The 24,853-nt window shown below is 57.7% G+C and overlaps 1 protein-coding gene across 4 annotated transcripts in view; it reads right to left on the bottom strand.

Annotated features, from left to right (window-relative positions):
- ITGB4 (integrin subunit beta 4) overlaps positions 1-24,853 on the bottom strand; it is a 30,799-nt gene that overhangs the window by 4,421 nt on the left and 1,525 nt on the right. For all 4 annotated transcript variants that reach the window (XM_043585301.1, XM_043585302.1, XM_043585303.1 and 1 more), the window contains exons 2-32: positions 22,565-22,653; positions 21,606-21,688; positions 21,257-21,358; positions 20,899-21,103; positions 20,227-20,323; positions 19,879-20,050; positions 18,602-18,865; positions 18,176-18,265; positions 17,741-17,863; positions 17,001-17,165; positions 16,736-16,812; positions 15,693-15,895; positions 13,565-13,668; positions 13,347-13,445; positions 13,115-13,244; positions 12,388-12,510; positions 12,186-12,292; positions 11,033-11,066; positions 10,664-10,855; positions 10,274-10,377; positions 9,913-9,971; positions 9,752-9,775; positions 8,933-9,081; positions 8,658-8,837; positions 7,663-7,811; positions 4,915-5,119; positions 3,925-4,082; positions 3,351-3,531; positions 3,073-3,210; positions 1,005-1,187; positions 783-914 (exon numbers count right to left, since the gene is read on the bottom strand). In XM_043585301.1, coding sequence (XP_043441236.1) covers positions 783-914; positions 1,005-1,187; positions 3,073-3,210; positions 3,351-3,531; positions 3,925-4,082; positions 4,915-5,119; positions 7,663-7,811; positions 8,658-8,837; positions 8,933-9,081; positions 9,752-9,775; positions 9,913-9,971; positions 10,274-10,377; positions 10,664-10,855; positions 11,033-11,066; positions 12,186-12,292; positions 12,388-12,510; positions 13,115-13,244; positions 13,347-13,445; positions 13,565-13,668; positions 15,693-15,895; positions 16,736-16,812; positions 17,001-17,165; positions 17,741-17,863; positions 18,176-18,265; positions 18,602-18,865; positions 19,879-20,050; positions 20,227-20,323; positions 20,899-21,103; positions 21,257-21,358; positions 21,606-21,688; positions 22,565-22,643 — 4,111 coding nt within the window. In that variant the 5' untranslated portion in view covers positions 22,644-22,653. The remainder of the gene's footprint in view (positions 1-782; positions 915-1,004; positions 1,188-3,072; positions 3,211-3,350; positions 3,532-3,924; positions 4,083-4,914; positions 5,120-7,662; positions 7,812-8,657; positions 8,838-8,932; positions 9,082-9,751; positions 9,776-9,912; positions 9,972-10,273; positions 10,378-10,663; positions 10,856-11,032; positions 11,067-12,185; positions 12,293-12,387; positions 12,511-13,114; positions 13,245-13,346; positions 13,446-13,564; positions 13,669-15,692; positions 15,896-16,735; positions 16,813-17,000; positions 17,166-17,740; positions 17,864-18,175; positions 18,266-18,601; positions 18,866-19,878; positions 20,051-20,226; positions 20,324-20,898; positions 21,104-21,256; positions 21,359-21,605; positions 21,689-22,564; positions 22,654-24,853) is intronic.

Raw genomic sequence — 24,853 nt, 5'->3', positions numbered from 1 at the left:
ACCCCCGCGACCCTTGGGCTGGGGTTCCTGAAGTCCAAGCTCAGCTCTGTCAGGGCACGTAGGTGTTCACAGGGGGCCTGAGGCTTAGGCAAGGGTGGAAGAAAGTAGAAATCCAGAGAACCTTCACTCGTGGCATTGTATGACTGGCATCCTATTTTACAGATCAGAAAACTGAGGCACAGAGAGGGCGAGCAGTTCATCTGATGTCCCACAGCAGAGCCAAAGCTAAAACTGAGAACCAGGGAGTCCAGCCAAGGACCCTTTGTACCACACTGCAGGGAATCAGGAGGGAAGAGGAGCACTGGACCAGTGGACGGGACAGGGGACACTGCCTCCCTGACCCTGGGCAGGTGGCTGCTCTGAGCTTCTGGGTCATGCCTGCCTCCTCCCACCTTGTCCCTGGGAGGTGGCCTGAATGCCCTGACTCCATGGCACAGCTGGTGAGCCTTCCAGAAGCAAGGCTGTGTTTCCACACTGGTCCCATGTGCATGAGCCTACATGACTCTGTGTGCATCTGCTCCCAAGCAAGTCTCTGCCTGTGCTTATACACAGATGTGCACACGACTGCATGTGGGCCACGTTGGCTTTGTCCCCTCTGTACCCAGTGCCAGTATGATGCCTGCCAGATGGTCGGCTCTGCAGCTATCCACCTGGAGCTGAGAGGGACTTCTGGTCTTGACCTCTAGGCCCAGTGGTCATCGGCCCCTTTGCTTTCTCTGGACACCAGTGACAGCCCCACCTCCTACCCAGGACTTCCTCTCATGGATCCCAGGCCCACTCACCGGTGTCGTCGGAGACGCTAGGCCTCTGGCTGCCAGCCGGGGAGCGCAGTACGTCGTCGCTGTACATGAGGAAGCTCTCGTAGTCTTCCCCGCACTGGGCGTCCACGATGGGGATGTCCGGGATGATGGGGACTGCAGGGGGGGGAGAGGTGAGCCAGGGACCCAGCCCCCTGTCCTCCCCTCTCCACCCTGTGCCCTGCCCCACCCCCACCCCCCACTCACTGGACATGGGCCGCTTGGGCTGGGTGGCCAGGTTGATGATGGCCTCCCGCTCGGGCCCCCAGCCTGCCCCGTTGCGCGCCTTCACTGTGTAGCGGTATGGCTGGGACTCCCGCAGGTTCTCAATGAGCAGCATCCGCCTCTTAGGAGTGTCCACCAACACCTTCTTCATGGGCCCGATGGGTCCTGGGGCAGGGAGAGTGCCTCAGAGGGGTCCTTCTACGTTCCTGCCTGGCCCAGCCCCGCCTCTGATGTAACAGCACCGCTGCGTGGTCTCTGAATTACACGGAGAGGGCGCAGGGGACAAGGCAGAGAGCAAGCAGCTATCGGAACTCCTGTGTCGTGCCGCGCCCTGAGAACCTGGGTGTGCCTCATTTAAGGAAGGGTCACCAACTCTCCGAAGGGCTGGCTCATCCTTAAGTGGCAAAGCCAGGACTAGACTCCAGGTGGCCCCACTGTGACCTCTACGGATTGGTAAACGATCCTGTGTCCAGAGCGCCTCCACCTGAGGCACACTCCGGCAGTGAGGGTGCCTCTGTCTCATTGTCCACACGACCAGACCCCAAGTGCTCTGTTGAGGAAGTGAAAGTGGAGATATCCAGACACCCACCCCAGCTGCCCTGTGGTCACCGGAGCAAGGACTGGAATAGAGGGGTGGGCTCAGGGAAGCTGCACCTCCGGGCAGGCTGAGGCTTCGGAGAGCTAAGGGGTGGGGAGAAGGGTGGAGAAGAGGGCCAGCAGTGACAGGTGAGCAGAGAGCAGAGGCCAGGCAGCTCTCCTCCACTCACACCCAGAAGGGCAGACATGCAGCCCTGGGAGAAAGGAGAAAGTGACCCTCGTTGCTCTGAGCAAGTGACGGCACCTGGGCCCAGACACAGCAAGAAGTGCCCTGCCATGCTAGAAGGCTTCTGGGAAACCAGAGAAGGCCCAGAAGGATGGAGGCCAGAAAAGGTCCCAGTTTCCGAAGAGGTCCAAAGGAGGGTTCTGGAAAGTGCTACCTGATAAGCTTGATGTCTACCCCCAGCCAACCACTATGCTTAAAAAGAATTGATTGGTGGAGGCCCATCAGCCTGCGGGAGGTCTCTAGCTGCCAAGGTGGGCACTGTTCTCCGCCCACCCCTCACATCTCTTTCAGCTAGTGGGAACAGGGGAGAGGGACACCCACCAAAGTGCTGATGCCCTCCGCCAGGAGGGCCATCCAGCACATTCCAGGACACAGCTGAGACCTCAGCAGACTGAAGCCATGCCCGAAATCATCAGGGATGAACTTTGGACAGAGTACGTATCATTCCTGGGATGAAAGGCGGGATCAGAGGACACTTCCTAACAGTGGTCCATGGGCAGACTAGGTGTTATAAACCTGGAACAGGCCAAAGGTGTGATGTAGCTGCTGAGGTTGCATGTGGTCTGCTTGGCTGGTAAAGAGCCACGAGCCTGATGTCTAGAATAATCTTGGGGCCCTCTGCCCTTTTGGGCCATCCCAGAAGCGCTGCGCCTGACCCACGTTAAGGTCCATGGGTCATATGGGGTGGTGAGCTCTGCAACCCCGGGACGGAGCAAGCAGCAGTGAGGGCACAAGGAGGAGGTCCCTGCACCAGGCGGCAGGTGGAACCGATTTCCCTCACTTCCTCATCTTGGCCATTGGCAAGGGGTGCCCACACTTCCCTCCCTTCCAGGACTGGAAAGAAGTAACAGTGCTGCCACGCACTCCGGCTTTGGGCTGTTATTTGCGATGTACTTAAAAAAAAAATGGTTTCTCTGAAATTCAGGGCATCCCCTATTTGCTAATCCTACCAACTCTACTTTGGCCCTACGAGAACCGCGTGAGAGTGAGCCGTGCGGGTTTGCTGTATGGGAAGCCTTCTCATGCCTTCTATCCCCACCTGCCCTGTGAGCTTCTGGGCTTGGTCTCGGGATGCAACCAGCCCCAACCTGACCACAAACCTGATGATGCCTCGGGCAACCAGACCTATGGGACACGTCCACCAACCGGGACGATGTGACCTTCCTCCTGCGCTTTGCTCCCTCCCCTTCCTGCTGTCCTAGGGGCAGGAGGGGCCCACGTCCTTACGGTTGTCCTCGTTGACCAAGCCGTAGCAGACCTCGTAGGCCGTGATCTCTCCGTTGGTCTCAGCTGGCTCAGCCCAGCTCAGCTGGGTCACCGTGGAGGAGACGACATTGAAGGCCAGACGCCCCGGCTCACTGGGTACTAGGGAAGGAGGGGGGGCAGTGTAGGAAGAAAGCTGTCAGCAGCAGCAGGTGGAGGGCAGGGTTCTGGGAGTAGAGCGGGCAGAGCTGGGCACGGGGGCATCAGGGCGGTTCCGGGACCGACGTGTGGGGAGGCCTCACCTTCCTGTTGGGTGCGGCAGGACACCAGGGAGCTGTAGGGACCCTCGCCCTGTGCCCCGTAGGCGCACACCTTCATCTCATAGTCGCAGTATGGGTACAGGTTCGTGAGCTCCACCGAGGGCACCTTGCTGTCGAGCAGGTGGGCCTCGGACTCCGAGTCACCCTGGATCCAGTACTTCACCTGCTCCCAGGGGAGGAACTGGTCAGCGGGAGGCGTCAAGCGCCAGAGCTGCTCGTTGACCTCCTGCCCTTATTGTCCCCTTTGCACCGATGAGACACGGAGGGGTTGGTGACCTGCCAGGTTCACACGGCAGGGCTGGGGCAGAACTCGGGTGTCTTCTGGGTGGGGGGAGGGGCCGCATTCCAGGAAGGAGGGCAAATGTCTGAAAACTTCAGGGACGGGCCTTCGCTCTTCCCCAGACAGATGGGGGTGCCCCCTGTCCACTTGTGCTTGGCTCCCCAGGGCCAAGCGTGCCCTCTCTGCCCCCTCGGGGGCCCTTTGGCTTCAGGTGGCCCGTCTCCCCAGTGGGTACCAGCCCTCCGCGTCCACCTCCCTCCTTGCCTCCCACCTTACCCTGTACCCCGTTGGCTTGCCCGGAGGGGGCAGCCAGTTGAAGTGGATCTTCCGGGACCCGGCGGCCTTGGCATTGGGGTTCTGTGGGGCACCCAGGTCACCAGGGTGAGGTGGAAATGATGACAGCGTCGGGCTTGTGAAGTTCCGGTCCAGTTCATCTGCAGTGGGCCGAGTCAGCGCGGGTCAGACAGCTCAGACACCCCCTCTTTGAGTGAAGCAGGGATCCACCCTCACCACCAGGGGGCTCCAGAGACTCAGTTACCAACTCTTCCCCGCCTCAACTGACCGCTGACAACTGACAGCACTCAGCACCCAGGACTCTGGGGGGGCTGGTGCCCCCACTGGTGCTACAGAGGGCATCCTGCCCTCCTGGTGGAGGACCCGGAGGCAGGGGGTGTCTGGAGGAATGAGAAGGAGGAGGGAGATCGTCTGCCCTTCTTTCTCCCTTGGCAGCCAAAGGAATGTTCCAGGTCAGAACGTTTGTTTCTATGCCCCCCTCCCCAGCGTGCTCCCCACTCTACTCTGAGAATCCCCCCTCCTCTCCTATCTTCCAGGTAAGGCTTCTCTGGGGTGGGCTCATAGACACCACCATACTGGAGGTTAAGGACCCGTAAGAACTGTTTCGCCCCTCTAGGAAACACCTGCGTTTTAGTTGGAACTGAAGCTGAAATCAAAGGGCTAAGACCTAACGGTGGGGTTCATGGTGCCGCCAGCAGGCTGGGTAGCCACAGCGTGACTCCACCCTCTTTGGCTGAGAGCAGGATTGCTGGATAAAATGCAGGACCCCTAGTTAAGCCAGAGTTTAAGATGAATAACAAATAGGATAAGTATATCCCACTGAGGTGTGGGACATACTTATACAAAACTTGTTCTTCGTTTACCTGAAATCCAAATTTAACAGGGAATCCTATATTTTATTTGCCCATACTGCAGCCTTAGTGGAGAGGCCCCCAGCCCTCCCTCCCCACCTGCTGAAGGGGCTCTGCCCACCTCGGTCTCCAATGACGACGGTGGCTGAGTGGGGCTGGCCCAGGCGGGCCCCAAACTTGGGGCTGCTGAGTTGAATGTGGAAGCGCCGGGTCTGGCGGCCCCGCAGGAGGGAGTCTATCTCCCGCGGCTCCAGGAGCTTCACCTGCAGCTCCTTCCAGGTCTCCCCAGGTTGGAATAGCAGATCCCCCTCTGCAGGGATGTAGTCCTGGGAGGGAGGAGGGCTCAGGGTCAGACCAGGCCTGGAGGATGAATCATGCCGCTCCACCCCAGCCTCTTGGATACGGCAGAGAGCACCACACCCAGACCATCCCACCTGCACACGAAATGGCTCCTGTTTCCGCAGCACCTCCCGTGCATCAAGCACTTTGCACTTACTAGCTCATTTGACCCTCACAGCAATGTGAGGTGGAGCTATTACTGTCCCCATTTTACAGATGAGGAACTGAGGCACACGGAGGGGTGGAGAGACTTGCCCAAATTCACACAGGCAGTTGTGATAGAGCTGAGGTTTGAACCAAGGCCCAGAGATGGGGATGTATAGCAGATCCAGAAGAGTCTCACACAAGCAGACCCCATCCAGGGAGGGAAGAACCGTGCCCCACACTGCGGCTCTGAAGTCTGGGATCCGACCAGGCCCCAGGCCCTGCCTCCTAGGGAGGGTGCCCCCATCAGCTCCAGTTTTCTTACTTCAGTGCCCCAGGGCTCTCCCGAGCAACCCGGGGGAAGTGTGTCCGTGTCAACATACATGTAGCGTGCTCACATGAGACCACTAGGTGGCGATGCACACTAACATTTCGAGTTCAGGCCCAGCAGGGGGCAAACCCAACAGCTTACAAACCCAGAAAGAGACACTGCAGTCAGTGTCAGAAAAGCAGGAGTTACCCACTAGACGACTGAGACTGAGCTGGGGGGGAACTCTTCCAAAAGTCAAAGTCACCAATGGCAAAGCCAGGGAGTTGTCCTAGATAAAAGGACACCTAAGGCACACAACAAAATGCAATGCCAGATCCGGGATTGGTTCTTGGACTGGAGCAAAAAAACCAAAAAACCAAAAAACCAAAAAAACCGCTATAAAGGACACTATTGGGGCATGTGAACATGGGGAGATCTGAATATGAACCAATTATTAGGTAATGCTTTTTAGAATTTATTTCGAGACAGAGAGAGAGAGAGAGAGAGTGTGTGTGTGTGTGTGTTCACCCATATAGGGGAGAGGCAGAGAGACAGGGAGAGAGAGAATCCCAAATAGGCTCTGTGCTGTCAGTGTGGAGCCCGATGTGAAGCTTGAACTTATGAACCGTGAGATCATGACCTGAGCCGAAATCAAGAGTTGGATGCTTAATTAATCGACTGAGCCACCGAGGTGCCCCTATAATGTGAGGTTTCTTAAGGTTGGTAATGATGCTGTAGTTATGTAGAATACCCTTGTTCTCAGCAGGTGCCTCCAGAAGCTTTAGGGTCTATGTGATGTCTTATAACTTACTTTGTTGAGCAAACACAATGAAATGAAACACAACTCTCTCCCCACCCTGTCTTTCTACAGTTCTAGAAAAGAGATACAGATACGCATATATATCTTTAGATAGATGCATCTCTTCTTATATCTATATAGAAGGAGAACAAGAAAACTATTATTAATTGGTGACTCTGTGTAAAGGGTAAATGGGTGCTGGGGCACCTGGGTGGCTCAGTCGGTTAAGCCTCTGACTTCAGCTCAGGTCATCATCTCACAGTTTGGGAGTTCGAGCCCCGCGTCGGGCTCTGTGCTGACAGCTCAGAGCCCGGAGCCTGCTTCGGATTCTGTGTCTCCCTCTCTCTCTGCCCCTCCCCTGCTCACACTCTGTCTCTCTCTCTCTCTCTCAAAAATAAATAAACACTGAAAAAATTATTTAAGGGTAAATGGGTGTTAATGGCATTAGTCTTTTCATTTTCCTGTAGGCTTGAAGTTTTTCAAAATAAAAAGTTGGGAAATAATAAAAATGTTTTAAAAAGTACTTAAACACCAAAATATAAAAGCATAACAGGGTAGCTGGAATCCCTTATATAATACGGTGTGTTCAGTGAGATTTATGGACATACAAATTCTTCTTTGGAACTTTTATCGGGGGCCCCGGAGCAGTAATGAGAACTGTTCCTTCCAGTAAAAGGAAGGGAAGAACACGCCGTGGCCAGGCTGCCGGCATTCGCCAAACTGGCCTGTGGGCCCAGTGAGACTCGATTGTATTACTCCGGCTGAATTGCTGATATGAATATTTTTAGTTTGTAAATGTTGATAAATTCAGAAGCACATCCAACACCTGGACGTGGCTCTTCCCTGAGACTGGGGTCCAGTGATGAAGGGGATGTGGGCTCACAGGCGTGGCAGGGGGCCAAACTGTGACAGCCTTTCTCGAGAGTCTGCCCAGGGACATGAGGCCTATGCTCCCACCTCAAGAAGCCCAAAGCCCCTGGACGTGGGCAGACGGAATCCATCTCACTACGTAGGGTTTGGCTGCCCTGGCAGATACTGGGTTGTTGGAAGGGAGATATGAGTGATCTGGACATGTCCCTGGTAGCGACGAGGCCTCACCTAGGGCACCACCGGCACTTTTGGTGAGACACATCTATTATGAGTGGCAGGAGCAGGCAGACATGTCCTTGGGAGGCTGGCCAGGGGCGCCACCAGCATCCCAGCGACTCCGGCAGCTGCCGTGTCCCGCTCTCGCTGGGCCCCTGGGAGGTGCCTGTGACCTCATGGCAGAGCCTTACCCGGTTGCCCTGTGCGGTGTTATCCTGTGTGCGGTAGGAGACTTGGGACTTGCCGTTGTCCAGGATGCGCCGGACGACGGGAATGCGGGCCACTTGCTCTCCGCCGCTGACCAAGTACTCAGGCTTCTCAAATGACACTATCCCGCTGGCTGCAAGGACCCAGGCACCAGTCAGGGCGGCCGGCCCTCAGTCCTTTTGCAATACGCACCCTCTTTCTGGGCCCACCCCCGCCTCCAGGAGTCTGCCTGTCATTCCTCACCCCACTCGAGGGAGGGGATGGAAAATTCTTCCAGAAAAGGTGGAGGGGCTGGCACAGTGTCCAGCTGACATCCTGGAAGTGTCAGAGCAGAGAAAGGAGGCCAGGTAGGGCCAGAACCAGAGATGGGGGCTTCAGACTGGGCTGGGACAGAGCAGGACAAAGGCCTGTGGTGCAGGGGCAGGTGGGGAGGAGAGCTCAGGGACCACAACAGACCCTCCGGATGCAGAAAGGATGCTTATCAACAACTCGGGGGTCCCCAGAAGGGAAGGCGACTTGGGTGTCAGTGGTGCGATGCCTTGCTTCCCCTCTAAATAGGCTCGGGTGAAATGAACTCCCAATGCCCTTCCTGCTCTGACGTCCTGGCATCCCGGGGAGGTCCATTCAATCTCCTACGTTCAAAGGCCACAGGGGCAAGAAGGGGAGGCGTGGGGGACAATTTCAGGAGGACACGGCACCCTATAATTACAGCAGAAGCTCCCACATTGAGTGCTTACCGCCAGGCACTGTGCAACGATGCATAGCCACATACCCCTCTTGAGATGCATAGCCACATACCCCTCTTGAGATGCATAGCCACATACCCCTCTTGAGAGCCAGACGTCCATTTTACAGATGGAGAAACCAAGGCTCAGAGAGGTTAAGTGACTTGCCTAGGCCACACGGCCAGGCCCCATCTGCCCTCAGATGCTAGGAGGAGCCCCCTTTATGCCCCCCTGCTCCCGCCGCCCTGACCCACCTTGCTCCTTGATGATGGTGATGTTTACCAGGCGGCGACCGAGGGTGGCAGTGCCCATGGGCACATCGATGGCTTCCACCAGCAGCTGCTTCTCATCATCGTCCTCAGGCCGGATGAAGAGGGGCACCCGCACGTCCACCAGCTCCACACCCTCCTGGAACTCCACCATCCCCCGGGCATCTGGGTGGGAGTTGGGGGGGCAGGCAGACGTGGCTCAGGCGGCTGCCCAGGGGTGGGGGGCATAAGGAAGTGGCACAGGGAGCCTGCCCACCTACCTTGGTCTGCAGTGAGGGTGTAGTAGCCGGGGGCCACCTTGAGCTCATGGAAGGCCCCCTGTTCCACCTGCTTCTCCGTCAGCTTCAGCAGGGCCTGCTTGGCCGCGCGAGGCGCCATCAACACCGTATCCACAATGGTGTGGTCCTGCCTGGGGTGGGGGGTGGGTAGGTGGGGATGTGTCAGGCTGGCCACGGATGCTGGCACTTGTCCCCCCAGCCCCCACCCTCCTGCCTGTCCTCTCCCCATTAAGGGACAAGACGCCTGGCAGCAAAAAGTGCCACCATGAAGTAGCCCCAGTGTTACAGGCCGTTCGTGTGTGTTATAGAGAAAAAGAGATCTGTGATCAACTCCATTTGAGAAATAGACTTCTTCTCTGCGGGCCTTCTCAGAGCCTTTGAGGGAGTTGTATGCATAGTGAAACTGTAAGAAGGGCGTGGGGAACGAAGTCAGTGCTTCTCAAATGGATTTGATCACAGAACCATTACTTCACAGAGCATCTGGCATGCTGCCCCCCCCCCCACCTCACCTTGAGTCTCAGCCAAGCCACTGTGCCTCCTTGAGCCTCGGGGTCCTCATGCATGAAATGGGGCTACCCTGCCCACCTCATCTATGAAATGGGGCCACTCCCTAAACCCTCCCAGCCACACCTCTTCAGGTGGGATTCCAGCAATAGATGCCGTACAAAAAAGATGCTAAGGGTAAGGGTGCTGAGGTCAAACTGCCTGGGTTCAAATCCTGGCTCTGTCTCTTAGTAACTAGGTAATCTTGGGCAAGATACTTGACCTAGGGCTGCCCCACCCCGTGTGCCTTCAACTCACTTTTTCCCGGCGTTGGGCTGCTGCCTGTGGGGGGACAAAGAAGGGAGCATGAGCCACACAGTCTCTGGGATAGAAGCATGGACCTGCTTGTGTGGGGGGGGGGCCCTAGAGTGGGTAGTGGGGGCAGCTCCCGCCCCCACCTCCGGGCACCCAGGACCCACCGGAATTTAGTCTGCTGGAGCTTGTGTGCACCTGTGATCTGTCTGTACACCTCATTCAGCTGCCAGGCAAGGAAAGGCGTGAGGCTGGCACCCTGGGTAAGCCTCTCTACCCAGAGCCACCCAGACCCAGAGGATATGGTTGGCTGGGACAAGCACATGGCCATCCATGTGCATTGCCTTGTCCCCTTCTGGAAACATTCACAGGATGACCCCACACCAGGCACATGTCCAAGGAAGCCCCTCTTTCCTACTCGGAAAAATCCAGGTTCCGCAGCTGCTTTCTCCTTGCTCTCCCCCTACCTGGATCACACCCGTGCCCAGGGATGCCGGGGGCCCCAGGGTCAGCTTCTTTGGCCCTTACATTCTCCTCCACCTCCTGGCGCAGCTGGTCACACTCTCGAGTGTCAGGCTTCAACAGGTTCTCAGTGCAAAGGCGGGCGAGGCGCAGGGACAGCCCATAGGGCACTAGGGGCAGGCAGGGATGGGGGTCATCAGCCTCCAGCACACCGGGCACTCTAGAAGCCCCCTCCAAGACCCATGCTAGGATGGTGGCAGGGGCGGGGCAACTTGCTGGCCAAGACCCTGAGGCCTGTAGCACCATCAGGAAGGGCAGAAGGTGGCCAAGCCTGTGTCTGCCCCCAACGCCCAGAGAAAACAGGAATGGTGTGATTTGAACCCAGGGCCAGCGGTGAATGTGCCCCAGGCCCCATGGGCGCTCCCAAGAGCCACCGTGCCAAGCCCCAGTCCTCACCCAGCTCCATGGGGTTGGTGCTGGAGGCATGGGTGGCAAAGCCAGGCCGCTGCACGTTGTTGGTGATCTTCCATCGGACCATGTCACGTCCCTTGAGGTTCCCACTGCGTAGCATGGGCGTGTCCAGGTGGTCTGAGGCCATCAGGTTCTCCCGCAACATGTAGTGGTCTTCCTTGAAGCCCACCATGTGCCCTGCGTGACAGGGTGCTCAGCATGGGGCCCCACCCTGGGCCCTCCCAGCCACACCCCCTCAGGGTGGGACCCTAGGCCTCCTGCCTCCGTTCCACACACACCCCTACTCCTCCTCCACCCTATCTGGGGGAATGAGCGGTCAGAGCCGTTGCCACCCCGCACATGCTGGGCCCGTACCTCGGTTGCAACAAGGGAGAAGTGCCAGGCAAGCCTAGGAGATAAGGTGGGCGGGGATGAGGGCTGGGACAACTGCCCCAGCCCAGGTAAGCCCCTCCGGCCACCTGCCACCTGCTCCCCTCCCCCCCCACGCCAATGGTCCAGAGCGGCAACACTGCCTTCCCCAGACACCAAGGTATCAAGGAAGTTGAAGGGATCTAGGTGTGGAGCACCTATGGTGAGTACAGAGGTTGGTGGGGGCAGAGGGTTCCCAAAGTTTGTACCATGGGACCCTGGTCCTGCAAGATGCCCTGTAAAGTACTGGTTCTGTGATCAAACCCATTTGAGAAGCACTGACTTCATTCCCTGTGCCCTTCTCACAGTTTCACTATGCATACAATTACATCAAAGGCTCTGAGAAGTCCCGCAGAGAAGCCTGTTTCTCAAATGTATTTGACCACAGACCTCTTTTTCTCTGTAACACACACTAATAATAGCCCCTAACACTGGCATTACTATGCAGTTTCTCCTCTGCCCCGACAATTCAGCATTCCATGCCAGACCATCCCCCATGATTTCCTGCCTCTCATCTTTCCTTCCCAGTGAGACTACCAGCTCCTGGTGGGCAAGGTCTTTCTTCTCTCTGTTGGCTCCCATGGCCCTTTGCATGTGCCTGACCTGAGGGCAGGTGGTCTCAGGTATAGGCCACTGATGATTGGCAGAGGCGAAGGGCTGGGGTAGGAAGGACACTAGAGCTGGACAGAAGACATGGCTTCACCTGGCCTCTCCACGTATGAGGACCTTGGTGGGGGTGTGGGGACCCTGGTGAGATTTGGGGACCTGGTGGGAGCTGGGCCCCTGGTGGGAGCTGGGGACCCTGATGGGGGCTGGGGATCCTGGTAGGAGGCGGGGACCTGGTGGGGGCTGGGGACCTGGTAGGTGGTGGGGACCTGGTAGGAGGGGGGGACCTGGTGGCGGTGGGGACCCGGGGTGGGGGGGTGAGGGCCTGGGGAGGGTGGGGACCTGGGGGAGGATGGGGATCGGTGGGGGTGAGGACCTGGAAGGGGTGGGGACCTGGCGGGGGTGAGGACCTGAGAGGTGGGGGCCTGGTGGGAAGTGGGGCCCTGGGGGGGGTGGGGCCCTGGGGTAGGTGGGGACCTGGGGAAGCTCCCACCTTGCAACAGGCACAGTATTTCCAGCAGAGCAACAGCAGCAGTGCCAGCAGCAGCAGGAGGAAGATGAGCAGAGGGATGAGCCACCAGAAGGAGCCGGGCGGGCAGTCTACGGAGGAAGGGGAGGGAGAAAAGGAGGGAGGCGATGCCCATTTTTCCACCAGGGTCTGCCAGGCTGCCCATCTGCCCCGTCCGTCGACTCACCCTTCTTCCTGTGCACCAGGACAGTGCTGTTGGGCCCAGGGGTGCCGTCACCCTCCACTGTGTAGCTGTATGTGCAGTCATCGTCCTCATCCCGGAAGGAGCAGTGCTCCAGCACCTCGCCTCCTGCACCCACACATGGTCAGCAGGGCACCCTGCGCCTGGGAGGTGTCCCCTCCTCTGGGGCCCACAGGCGCCTCCCTGGGGGAGGACACAAGTACCCTGGCACAGGGCCAGGGTGAGGTGGGAAGCTGCCCTGTCCCTGCCCAGGAGCATCAAAGGCTGCACCTCTGTGCACCCCATCCCGGGTGCACTCAGGAACTTGGCTCCTAGGACATTTACCTGACCTAGAGGAGAGAAGGCTGTGTGCCCTCATGGCCCCATTATGTGCCCCTAATGTGTTCATATCCCTGCCCAGCTATCTACCCCCTGGCCAAGCCAGGTGCCCCCTCCCCAGACTCTTTGGTCCCAACTCAGCTGTGCCTCCTGCCTGGGTCTCTGTGTCCTGGCCAGACCGTGTGCCTGTGCCCGGGTCTGTGTGCCCTGTCTGGGTTCTGGGACCTCTCCCAGGTCTAGAACCCCTCTCTCTGGCCTGCATGACCTCAACCTGGAGTATCAACCCTCTGCCCAGCTCTATAGTCCTGCTGCAGTGAGTGACACCCCCTTCCCCATCAGAGGCCCTCTGCCTGGGTTCTTAGCACCCCCCCGTCCTCAGCGGGGTGCCTCACACCTTTCTTAAGCTCGTCCACCATCTTGATCTTGAAGTTGCACCCGTCACACATGCGCCCCTTCTTCTCCCCGGTGCCCCAGGCTTGGCACTGGACACAGGAGCGCAGGTCCTCACAGAGGCCCAGGCGGATCTGGGTGGGAGAGGAGGGGAAACCAGGACTGTGTTGGGTGGCTGTCCGCTTCGCCCTGTGCCTGGGGTTCCCACGCCCACAGCCCAGTGATCTTGGCCTCACCGCCGAGTAGTTGATCTCACAGATGGTGTCCGTGTAGAGCGACTGCTGGTTGCAGTGGCAGCGGCCACACTCGCAGTAGCCACGGCCATTACAGATGCCCTAGGGCGGGAGGAGGCACCAGTGAGCCACCAGTAACCCCAGCCCTGCCTGAAAGGGCGGGTGGTCCTGGCTAGGGTCCCTTCTACCACCCTGCACTGCCTCCTCGTGCCCAGGCCTACCCCGTTGCTGTCAATGCAGGTGGCATTGCTGAGAGGGCAGTCACAGCTCAAGCCTGTCCAGCCAGGCTCACACACACACTGGCCCATGGAACAGCGTCCCCGGTCTGCAGAGAGGGAGAAGGACGGGAGAGGAGAGCCACATTCACTCCTGCGCCCAGGCCGCCCACATCTGCCAGGGAGGGCCTGTGGTTGCTGAGCCTGAACTAGGACTTCCCCAGCCAGGGAAAGAGCCATTTCCTCCACTTTTTGGAAGCTCTCTCCCTCCGTCTCTTTCCCATTCCATTCTGCCTTCTAGTTTCCACTCTGCAGCCACAGTCATTATCCTAACACACAAATCCAATCATGTGGCTCCCCGGCGTAAGAACCTCTAATGAGTTCTGGCCAAAGCAGTAAGGTAAGAAAAACAGAGAAAACATGTCAGCGTTGGGAAGTAAGAAACAAGACTGCCATTATTGTAAGTATTAGGAACATGTCACAAAATATCAAAAAGAATCTTCAGAGGGGCGCCTGGGTGGCGCAGTCGGTTAAGCGTCCGACTTCAGCCAGGTCACGATCTCACGGTCCGTGAGTTCGAGCCCCACGTTGGGCTCTGGGCTGATGGCTCAGAGCCTGGAGCCTGTTTCCCATTCTGTGTCTCCCTCTCTCTCTGCCCCTCCCCCGTTCATGCTCTGTCTCTCTCTGTCCCAGAAATAAATAAACGTTGAAAAAAAAATTAAAAAAAAAAAAAGAATCTTCAGATAAATTATTAGATTTCATAAGTGCTTTTAGCAAAGTGGCTGGATACAAGGCCAATATGCAAATAGGTAGAAAATGAAATCAAAATCTCGCCTTTCTTTTGCCAAAGGATAAAGTCTAAAACCCTTAGACCAGAATAAGGGTCGTGATTAATTACGGCCTGCAGGCCAAATCCAACTCATTCATTACCTGTTTTTGCTAAAGTTTTATTGGAATACACCACATTCGTGTGCTTACATATGGTCTATACTGCTTCCTGCTACGGTGGCAGAGCTCAGTTGTTGTGACGGAGACCAAATGGCTCACAGAACTGAAAATATGTACTTTCTGGCCCTTTAAGAAAAAGTTGGGACTAGACCGGACTGGACCCCAAAGCCCTGCATTCTGTTCCTGCCTCCTTCTCCAGCAGCTCTCTTAATCTCTGCCTGTGCCAAATGTCTGCCTTTCTCCAGATGTACAGGGTTCTTTCACGTCTCTGAGCACACTTTGGGATGGACAGCTGAAGAGGAGAAATGGCAGACGAAAGCAAAAAGGGAGCAAAGGTAGAAAAGCAGGGGCTTGACCCCCAGTGACAAGTATACAGTTGAGGCTTAATAAGTATTTGATGCCTATGGGGCGCCTGGGCGGCTCAGTCGGTTAAGCGTCTGACTCTTGATTTCGGCTCAGGTCATGATCTCACAGTTTGTGAGTTTGAGCCCCGCATTGGGCTCTGCGCTGATGGTGAGGGGCCTGCTTGAGACTCTCTTTCTCTCTCTGCCCCTCCCTTTCTCTCTCTGTCTCATAAAAAAAAAATATATATATATATATGTATGTGAAAAAAATGTATATATATATGAAAAAAAAGTATTTAGTGCCTGGATTTTCATTGATCCTCCTCCATTCAACCACTCAACCCTATCTGTGGCCCCTGTCTGGGTTCTGTGGCCCCTGCTTGGAAGCCTCGGGGGGCCATGTTGGACACATAACTCCCGGCCCTGCCCGCTACAAATGTTCTGTCTTCCGAGACAGGAAAGACCCCCATGCCGTGTACCGCCAACCACTGAGGATTCAGCTGGATGGGACTCACCCTCATGAGTTGGGAGAGTGGAGAATGGAGGTGGGCATGGGCTACAGGACCTCGGGGGAGTGGTCTTGACCATGAGTGGGATAACACACTGGCAGGGGCCTTGGGCATCGGGTTTGTAGAGGGGAGAGAGGTCCAGGTTGAGAGTAGCCTTGGGGGAGGCACTCAGAGAGCCCGGAGGGGGGCTGCCTCTAAACTTGGGGATTCAGACTCCTGGCCTGGCCCTCCCACCTGGGTCTGGGTGGGAGAGCCAGTGAGGGGCAGGTCAGGGCCCAGGCACCCAGGTCACCCTTGCTGTCCCGAACCCCCCGCCGGGGCTGCTGAGCTCACCATTGCAGAGGAACCCAGAGGCACGGGGGCACTGGAAGTTGTCATACTCGCAAAACGGACCCTCATAGCGGCCTTCACCGTAGCACACGCAGTGGCTGCACTGGCACTCGCCACGCCCAGAGCACGGCTTGTCCTCGCCCTCGCGAAGACAGGGCTTTATGTCACTCAGTGAGCCGGTGGGGCAGCTGCACGTGTTGCCGCTCCTAAGGAAGGATTCAGTCACTTCCCCACAGCCTGGGAGGAGGGAGGGCTGGGGCTTTTACCCCCCCCCCCCCATTTTACAGATGAGAAAACTGACGCCCTAAGAGACGCACAGACAGCAGCACCTCAGCTGAGACTCAAATGTCAGTCTCAATCCCTCCCAGTGTCCCTTCCTTGAGTCACGATGGACATGTTCAGTGTCTTGAAGCCTTAAAAGCCCTCACTACCCCTTATTTAGGAGCTCGTTTCTGATCAGGTAATGCGTGCGCGTAGTTCAGAATACTAGAGGCACAAAGTGTCCCCCTCGTGTCTGTCCCCCAACATCTAGTCCCCACGCCCTGCCGGCCACCACCGTCCTGATCCTTGCATCTTTTCCCAAAGACGTCCTTTGTGGGGCGCCTGGGTGGCTCAGTCGGTTAAGCGGCCAACTTCGGCTCAGGTCATGATCTCACGGTCCGTGAGTTCGAGCCCCACGTCAGGCTCTGTGCTGACAGCTCAGAGCCTGGAGCCTGTTTCAGATTCTGTGTCTCCCTCTCTCTGACCCTCCCCCGTTCATGCTCTGTCTCTCTCTGTCTCAAAAATAAATAAACGTTAAAAAAAAAAAGATTAAAAAAAAAAAAAAACCAAAAAAGCAAAGACGTCCTTTGTATCTATGCATTTTGAAGGGCTTTGGATTGAATCCACTTCACAACCGGGCCTGCCCCTTTCTGAGCCTTTCTATGACCCACCATCCCACCTTCTTCATCTGGGCATGCACGGTGTGTCCCCCCCCCCCCCGCCCCCATCAGAGCCTTGCAGCGGCCAGGGCATCCCGGGTGCCATCTTGGCCCCCACACACTCACCAGCCCTCATTACACACACAGTGTCCACACATGAAGTCTCCGTGGTAGCTGCAGTGAGCTGAACGCACTTCTTTTTGCTGGAACGAGATTGTGGCAAGGCGTGACAGCGCCACTGGGGAAACGGGGCCACTAGACGCTTCTGCTGCCTCTGCCCCTCCGGGCGCCCCGCAAGGCAGCTATGGCCACCGGAGGCTCTGCTTCGTTCCTCAGGGCCCCACGGCAGTCGGCCAGCGCTTCCCTCCCGCCTGGGGGAGCCACATCGTACCAGCTCACAGGGGCACACATCACAGATGATGCCCACGTCCATCCTGAGGCCATCCGAGAAGGAGGGCTTGAGATGGATGTTGCCCTTCTGGTCCTCTTCTCCCAGCTGGCACACGTGGGTCCCATCCAGCTCTTCCAGAGCCCGCAGCTGCACCTGGTAGGTGCCCTGCAGAGACCCCACCGTCAGCCAGAGGAGACGCGGCTGGACAAGCAGGGAGTGGCTGTGCCAAGATTCTTAGCCCTCAAGTTTCAGGGATGTGCCTGGAACCTTGGTACCCGGCTCCCTGCTGCCCCTCCTCACGACTAAAAACCTGCTCCTTCTAGGCACAGTCGGGACAACAACAGCACCAAAGATGACAAGAGGCACAGATGGCCCGCTCACTCATCTGACCAACGCTCTGAGCTCAGTACTGATGAATCCCGACTCCGCAGATGGGGACGGGGTGAGGAAGGTGCCAAAGTCATCCGAGTGGCTGACTCAGGGGACTTCGAACCTAGGCCTGTCTGATTCTGAAGGCCACGCTCTTTTTCTTTTATTATTAAAAAACTTTTTTTTTTTTTTACTCAGTAATCTTTATGCCCAACGTGGGGCTCAAACTCATGACCCCGCATGCTCCACCGACACGGCCAGCAAGGTGCTCCTGTACGTTACGCCCTTGACCTCTGCTCAGGCAGACCACTCCCTCCAGTACGGGTCCCTGTGCCCACCCTCCCCTGCCCCGAAGCCCCACAGAGGCGTACCACTTTCCCCCGCTGGATGTGAAAGGACCCAGTATTCGTCTTTTCGAACATCTCAGAGGTGACCTCTGTCCGCAGGCCCCGGGGGCTTTCCAGGGCCCGGATGTCCAGGTCGGAGCGAATGCGCTAAAGGAGGAGCAAGCAATCAACGGTCTGGGTGGGGGACCCTGGGCTCACCCACTCTGGAAGGCCTGGCCGAGCTCCACCCACCGTGCATGGAGGACTGAGGTGGAAGAGAGGGTGCTCCGGGTGTCAGAGCCCTCAGGAAGCTGGGGCCGGGCTAAGGCGGGCTCCTCAGCGTCCTCAGGGAACAGCAGAGACCCTTCCTCCCTGGCCTGTCCTGTTCCTCAGCGTTTCCTTGGGACATCCATTGCCCATTCTGCCCCTCTCCAGCCCTGCCCCAGAAGGACTCAGACTGGAGCCCACACTGCCCCTCACTTGAAAGGCTTCCTGCAGCAGGTCCACGATGTTGGAGGAGTCCTCCTGAAGCACCCCCAGCGAGGAGACCGGGAAATACGTCCGCAGCCTCTGTGGGAGACAATGCCAGCCCGGGGCTAAGCCCTCAGCGAGTATTGGCTCATTGCATCTGGACCACAGCTTTGAGCTTATCCTCACCTCGCAGATGGGGAAACCAAGGCCTGGGGTATTCTAGAGCCTGCCCTCCCCACCCCTGCCTGTTTGGGAGTTGGGTTGGCGGGTGGGCACAGGACCTCCCATTTCCATCAGGATGCATTTGGCCCTTTGGGAGGGGCAAAAGTTTCGGGAAGGAAGGAGAAGGGGGGAGGGAGGGGAGGGAATGTTTGAGAAGTTCTGTGGACCCCCCTCCCGCCCCCCCTCTTGCCCAGTGAGGCCTCGGCCCCGCACCTCGTAATAGCTGTAGGAGTAGTTGGTGACGGCGAAGATGGGGATAATGTTGTGTTTGGCAAGCAGGCGCACCAGGGTGGGCACTGACGGGTAGTCCTGCGTCCTATACTGGGTATAGGTACCCGAGGCATCGAGGTGGCATGCCTCGTCATTGCGGCTCATGATGCCGGCCAGCACATTAGCACCGTCAGCCTCATAGTGGAAAGCAGACTCCGTGGAGAACACCAGCAGGTGGGTGCTGTCGGGGCGCCAGCCGATGTCCCTCTGGGAAGGACAAAGAAGGGAGGCCCTTCGAGCAAGCTGCCTACTGAAGATAATGCATTGCCACATCACGCGTGCCTGAGAAAGTGGGTCCCGACAGGAGCTCAGCTAAACCACGGGATTCACGGCATGCCATCATCACGTGACAGACAGCACAGGAGCGACGGCGGTGGGCAGCAGAAAACAGCAAGAAAGATGCAGCCAGGGTCTGTCCACACAGCGGCCACCAGGCAAGATCTGAGCCAGGTTCATCCAGCCGGCTCTCCCAGCTTCCTAACCACCAGGCGAGAAAATTTCAACTGCGTCGGAAAACGTACACACGCAATGTTACATGAAAAGGCCGGCCGAAACAGATGACAGCTGGGCACGGCAGTTTGTTAGAAAAATATATGGGGTGATTTGGAAAACTGTATTACAAGCAGAAATGCTCACGATAGCGTGAAGTAGAAAAAAAAAAAGAGCAAATTTCAGAATTATAAGTACACCGACTCCAGCTGTATAAAATCAGGGAAAGGGAACAAAATATGCCGGTGAGATATCACATGGCCGGCGGGCTGGCCAACCGTGGTGACACTGTAGGCAATTTCTGTCCTTTGTTTCCCACATTGTTTATAAGATGGGTGTATTATTTTTAAGATGAAAAAAAAAACTGATATGCACATAAAAACTGCCCTCTTCAGCTGCCCAGTGCAGTTGGAGACTGGCTCCTGGAAGACTGGCATTCGCATGGAGATGGGTGGTAGGCTGGCTTCAGGGCACGGAAGATTCCAGAACCTCAGAACTCACGTCTGCTTCGCTGGCTGATACAAGAGCAGGCTATGACTGCTTAGGCCGGGGGATCTTGGATCCCGGCACATCTCCACCCGGCTTGTCATGGAGGGCCACCCGGAGACTCTGGGCTTGTCTTCGCGCATGGGGGTCTCCGCCTGGCACCAGAGCACGCCAGTGGGCAGCTCACGCCCTTGCAGAAGAACACGACCCTGGTCTAGGCAGGCGGGTCTCTCCCTGGCACTCACCGTGCACACGGCCGCCTGCAGGATGGCATCAAAACCTCCTTCAGGAGCGTCCAGGTTGCCCGAGATCCGCTCTTTTAGGAGTTTGTTCCTGAACTCAGCCAAGTCTTCTGTCAGGCTGATGACGTTCTTGAAGGAGAAGGGGGGGTCACTGTTGGGCCATGGCTCCTTCAGCCTGGGCAGAGGTGGAGGGAGACAGAGACAGAGTCAGGGGCGAAGACCCCATATATCCCTGGGCCCACCCTCTCTGGAAGTGCCCCTTTGGCTTGCTTCAACCAGAACACTGGAGAGCGCCCTGGTGGAGAGGAGGCGGGGCCCGTGGCCAGGACCCTCGCCCATTCGGTCACTCACTTCTCGGGCCTCATGTCCGTCTGAGGGACGCTGACTTTGTCCACAAACTTGCCAAATCCAATAGTGTAGTCGTTGGTGAGCTTCCTCAGGACCTCAGCTGGATGTCAACAGGAAAAAGAGGGGGCAGCTGAGCCCCAACACCCCCACATCAGTGCAGGGGGCCGGGCGGGGGTGGGGGGCTGGCTCGGGAAGGAGGAAGAGGGGAGAACGACCCCCTGTCAATACCTTGCATGTGAACATCAGTTCATGTTCACAGTAGCCCTTGTCCCTGTTCACAGATAGGGGAGACGGGATTCGGGGGGCCCGGACTCGAGCGTGGAGCAAGCCGGAAGGGGTGGCGGGGGAACTGGACCAGTTGGCTGCGGAGCTGGCGTGAGCCTGAGCCTCACGGCCATGGGTGTGCTCCTTGTCAGGGCCAGAGGGCTCTGCTGCCCCCCCCAGCCTGCGCCTTCTGTGAAGTCCCGACTGGCTAGTGGGGTCTAGCGGTGACCCCCGGCCCCGAGAATGGGCAAGGAGGAAATTCCTGGCGGGGGGCTCAGATGTCCTATCCTTCCTTGTGGGGTGGGAGCAGCTATCTTGAGCCCTGGCCTCCCGAGCAGGTGCCCAGCCAGCTGGGTGAGGCCACCCTCTCTCTCCCCTGCCCCACGGTCCTCTACACTGGCCCAGCCATACCCAGCTTCTCCCCCATCTGCTTGAGGTTGTCCAGATCATCAGACATGGAGTTAGAGAAGTCCATGAGGATGTACAGGTCCACAGGGCTCTCGCTGGGCTCGAACACAAGCAGCTGAAAGTGCTGCTCCCCGCCTGGCCGAAGCCGGACCCGCAGCCTCTGGGGCGACACCTGGCTGCGCTGCAGGGTGGTGTCGATCTGGGTCTCCTGTGTCCAGGGGAGGGGGACAGCTGGCTGGAGGGCCACTCCGGAGACCTGATGGGGAGCCTCTCAGCCCAAGCAGCGGACACAGCGGACCCCTGTGAACAGCCCGCCTCGAGCATGGAGGGCCCACCTCCCTTGAGCCCCCGCTCTGGGCACCTCTGTGATCTCGAAGCTGCTCTCCATGACCACCACGCTCTCCTGCCGGCACCCCGCAGCCAGCAGCTCTGCCTGGGTGTTGCAGCGCCGCTCCTTGAAGATCTGGTCAAAGGAGATGAGGTCACGGGGGGCAGTGCCCATCCCCTCCCCTGGCTGTCCCAACCCTGGACTTATCCTGACCCTTGCCTGTTCCACACCCGCCCCCGGCCTGGGGCTGGGCTGAGGGTGTGGCAAGTGTGGACTCAGCCAGAGCCCAGGGGTGGGGCCCAGCGGGGTGGGGCGCGCACTTTGGGGAACGGGGCTGGGCCGGTGCTGGGCTCAGGAGGGCAGGCGGGTGACAGCAGCTCACCTCATCGGTGCAGTAGGCACAGTTCCTGTCCACGCGGATGCACTCGGTGCAGCTCTTCACCTGGGCTTTCTTGCAGCGGTTCGCTGGAGGGCAGAGGGGAGCAGACCCGCTGAGATGAACCTCACCGGTGACCGAGCCCTTTCCCAACGTGCATCCTCAACGAAGAGAGATGGGACTGTCTCTCATCTTACAGAGGAGGAAATGGAGGCCAGCCGGTAGCCGATCTGCCCAGTTTAGGGCAGAGCCAGATCTCACACCTGGCAGGGACGGCCTGGCTGTCCCTCTCCAGCTCCTCCAGGGTAAAGGGGACTGTGTCTGTCTTGTTTGTCGCTGTGTCCCCCATGGCTAGCCCAAGCCTGGCACACCAGCAAATTGTTCGTAAACGAATGAAGGAAAACTGCCGAGTTTTCTCAAAGGTTATGGGCATTCCCTTGGGTTCTGTTCAGTTAAAAGTCGCAGTGAGGACCTACTGTGTGCACCCAGGGCACACAGTGACTGGCCTCCTGGGATCCGGGCAAAGGTGCACTGTCAGTGTTTAACAGGGGCTCTGGGGAGGCAGGAGCCCTGCCTTGCAGCATTTGCCCATATTCCCGCCACGGTCTATTTCAGGCTATCAACACAGCCTCCTCCGACAGGCCAAATTTCATCGGTAGGAGCTGGTTCCAGACCGCAGGCACTCAGAGAGGGCAGGTGACGACTCACCAGTCCCCCTCTCCTCCCGATTCCTAAAAAGAACACCCTACAAGTGCCTCAGTTCTCTGAGTGGGCATCTTCTCTCTCTTCTAGAGCAAGTCTTCCTCCCTCCGTGTTCTGGGCCGCATGGCTCAGGCTCACCGCTCCCCAGCCCTCGAAATGGGCCGTGGTTGTTCGTTGAGTGGCCAAGTGAGTGTCGGGGGGGAGACAACCTTGAAAGGGATGCCCGTGCCCAGAAGGCTGCTGGAGACGTGTGCCAGACTCACCCATTTGCCCGGGGAAGCTGACACTCAGTAGGGCTGCCAGCAGCAGGCTGGTCCATGGGCTGGGACGCAGCCCTGCCATCCTCTTCCTCCTGCGTAACAACCACAACTGACATATGACGCTTTCACAGCCCAGGTCGCGGCCATCAGCTCACTGGGCTCCCGTCGGAAGTCTAGAATCCTCACTGCACCGGCGTGGAAACCGAGGCCCTGAGACCTTCAGTGATGTTAAAGGCCACTGGTCCAGGGCCCCCAACTCTTCTCTTCCACTGTCCTCTTCCTTGCCATCCCTGGAGTGACCAGATGGCCTGCCGGCCTGCACCCTGCCCGGGGAGGGCCCATCCTCTCGTCATTGAGGACTCTGGGCTCCGAGCTTGCCCTAGGGCCCGGGCTCTTATGCTGATCTCATTGAGGGCAGGGCAGGGTTTACTCTGCCTTTGCTTTCAGATCCCAGTGGGCCTGCGTCTGGTCTCACCCAACGGGGACGCCACCCCTTGAGGGCCTGGCCCTCCCTTCCTGCCCCCTCCCTGTCTTGGCCTATTTGCCCTTTGATGAAGGTGGTGTGGCCACGAGGAGAGGGGCCCCTTCCAGTATCTGGGGCCTGCGGAGGGGAGGAGAGAGCTTGTGGCACTCAGCTAGGCTCTGTAATGACTGCGGGCCCATCAGAAGTGGGGTCCCCTGCCCCAGCTCCTACCTCCGCCTGCTCCAGAGTTGGGTTGTTGGGGTCCCTGAGCATATCACCCCTTCAGAAGTTAACCCGGAGTAGATTACAAGCCTCTCCTGCGCACTCACTTATGCACACACAAACACACACACACACACAGTGTGCCAGACTCCCCAGGAATCCGCCTGCCTCTGGCTCACTATTACACTGTCTCAGCTCACCAGTGAACTTCGGGGTGGGCACTGGCATCCCTGAGACCTTTTTTTTAATTTTTTTTTTATTAAAAAAATTTTTTTTAACGTTTATTCATTTTTGAGACAGAGAGAGACAGAGCATGAATGGGGGAAGGTCAGAGAGAGAGGGAGACACAGAATCTGAAACAGGCTCCAGGCTCTGAGCGGTCAGCACAGAGCCCGACGTGGGGCTCGAACTCACGGACCGCGAGATCATGACCTGAGCCGAAGTCGGACGCCCAACCGACTGAGCCACCCAGGCGCCCCAAGAGACCTTTTAAAAGATAGGTGGCCTGCTGCCTCGGGAAGAGAAGGAGCCGGGCAGAGCTGAGGACAGACCTTAGGGCCCTGGCTTCTTTCTCCAGGGCCAGTGTCCACATGCCCACTGGCCCTTTCTCCTGGGACCTTTCCCCAGTCCTTGGCTTGTGGGGCAGGGGCAGCTCCAGGGTGTGGGGAGCTAAGGCCTCCCCTGCAAGTTTCCCCCCCGAGGGCTGGGGAAGCTTGTGGAAGGGGGCAGGAAGGCACTGCCTCCCTCCCTCTAACGCATGCAGCTCCCAGGAGGCCACGAGCAGGGCAGTCCCAACACATCCACAGGCGGAGGGAGCTGGGGAGGGGCCTGAGGTAGGGGAGCCCTGAGCCAGCCAAGGGGAGGCTCCCTGGGGAAAATGACTTTCCTGCAGCCTTGGGGCATAGGTACCACACCCACATGCTACGGAATACAGGCTGCAGACTTGGACCTCTCTGGGGCACCATTACACATACAGGTCCAGGAACTAAAGGGCTGAGCTCAGCTTTTACTCACCTTCCCGTGCCCACAGGCTGGGCACATAGCGGGCATGTGCCCAGCGCTTCACAGACATGATTGCTACTTAATCTGTGCAGGAACCCAGTGGGGGGTGATGGCATTACCCCCATTTCCCAGAGGAGGAATGGATATGAGGCAGAAGGCTGCAAGGCTTACTCTCTCCATAGTCAGTAGGGAGGCAGCCCGCACAGGACCAGGGCAGTCCAGACCCCATTTAACCTCCACGTTATCCTCAGAGGCCATAAGATGGCATTAGGGGGTTAGTTATGCACTCAAGAATGTCTTGTCTGGGGCGCCTGGGTGGCTCAGTCGGTTAAGGGGCCGACTTCGGCTCAGGTCATGATCTCGCGGTCCGTGAGTTCGAGCCCCGTGTCGGGCTCTGTGCTGACCGCTCAGAGCCTGGAGCCTGTTTCAGATTCTGTGTCTCCCTCTCTCTGACCCTCCCCTGTTCATACTCTGTCTCTCTCTGTCTCAAAAATAAATAAAACGTTAAAAAAATTTAAAAAAAAAGAATGTCTTGTCTGACTCAGCTTGTATTTAAAAAGTTGTAAAACTAGCTGTCAATGTTAAACACAACGAAATCTCACATA

Source organism: Prionailurus bengalensis, chromosome E1 (assembly GCF_016509475.1).
Source record: "Prionailurus bengalensis isolate Pbe53 chromosome E1, Fcat_Pben_1.1_paternal_pri, whole genome shotgun sequence".
Lineage (NCBI taxonomy): Eukaryota > Metazoa > Chordata > Mammalia > Carnivora > Felidae > Prionailurus > Prionailurus bengalensis.
This window is presented reverse-complemented; position numbering and strand designations above follow the sequence as displayed.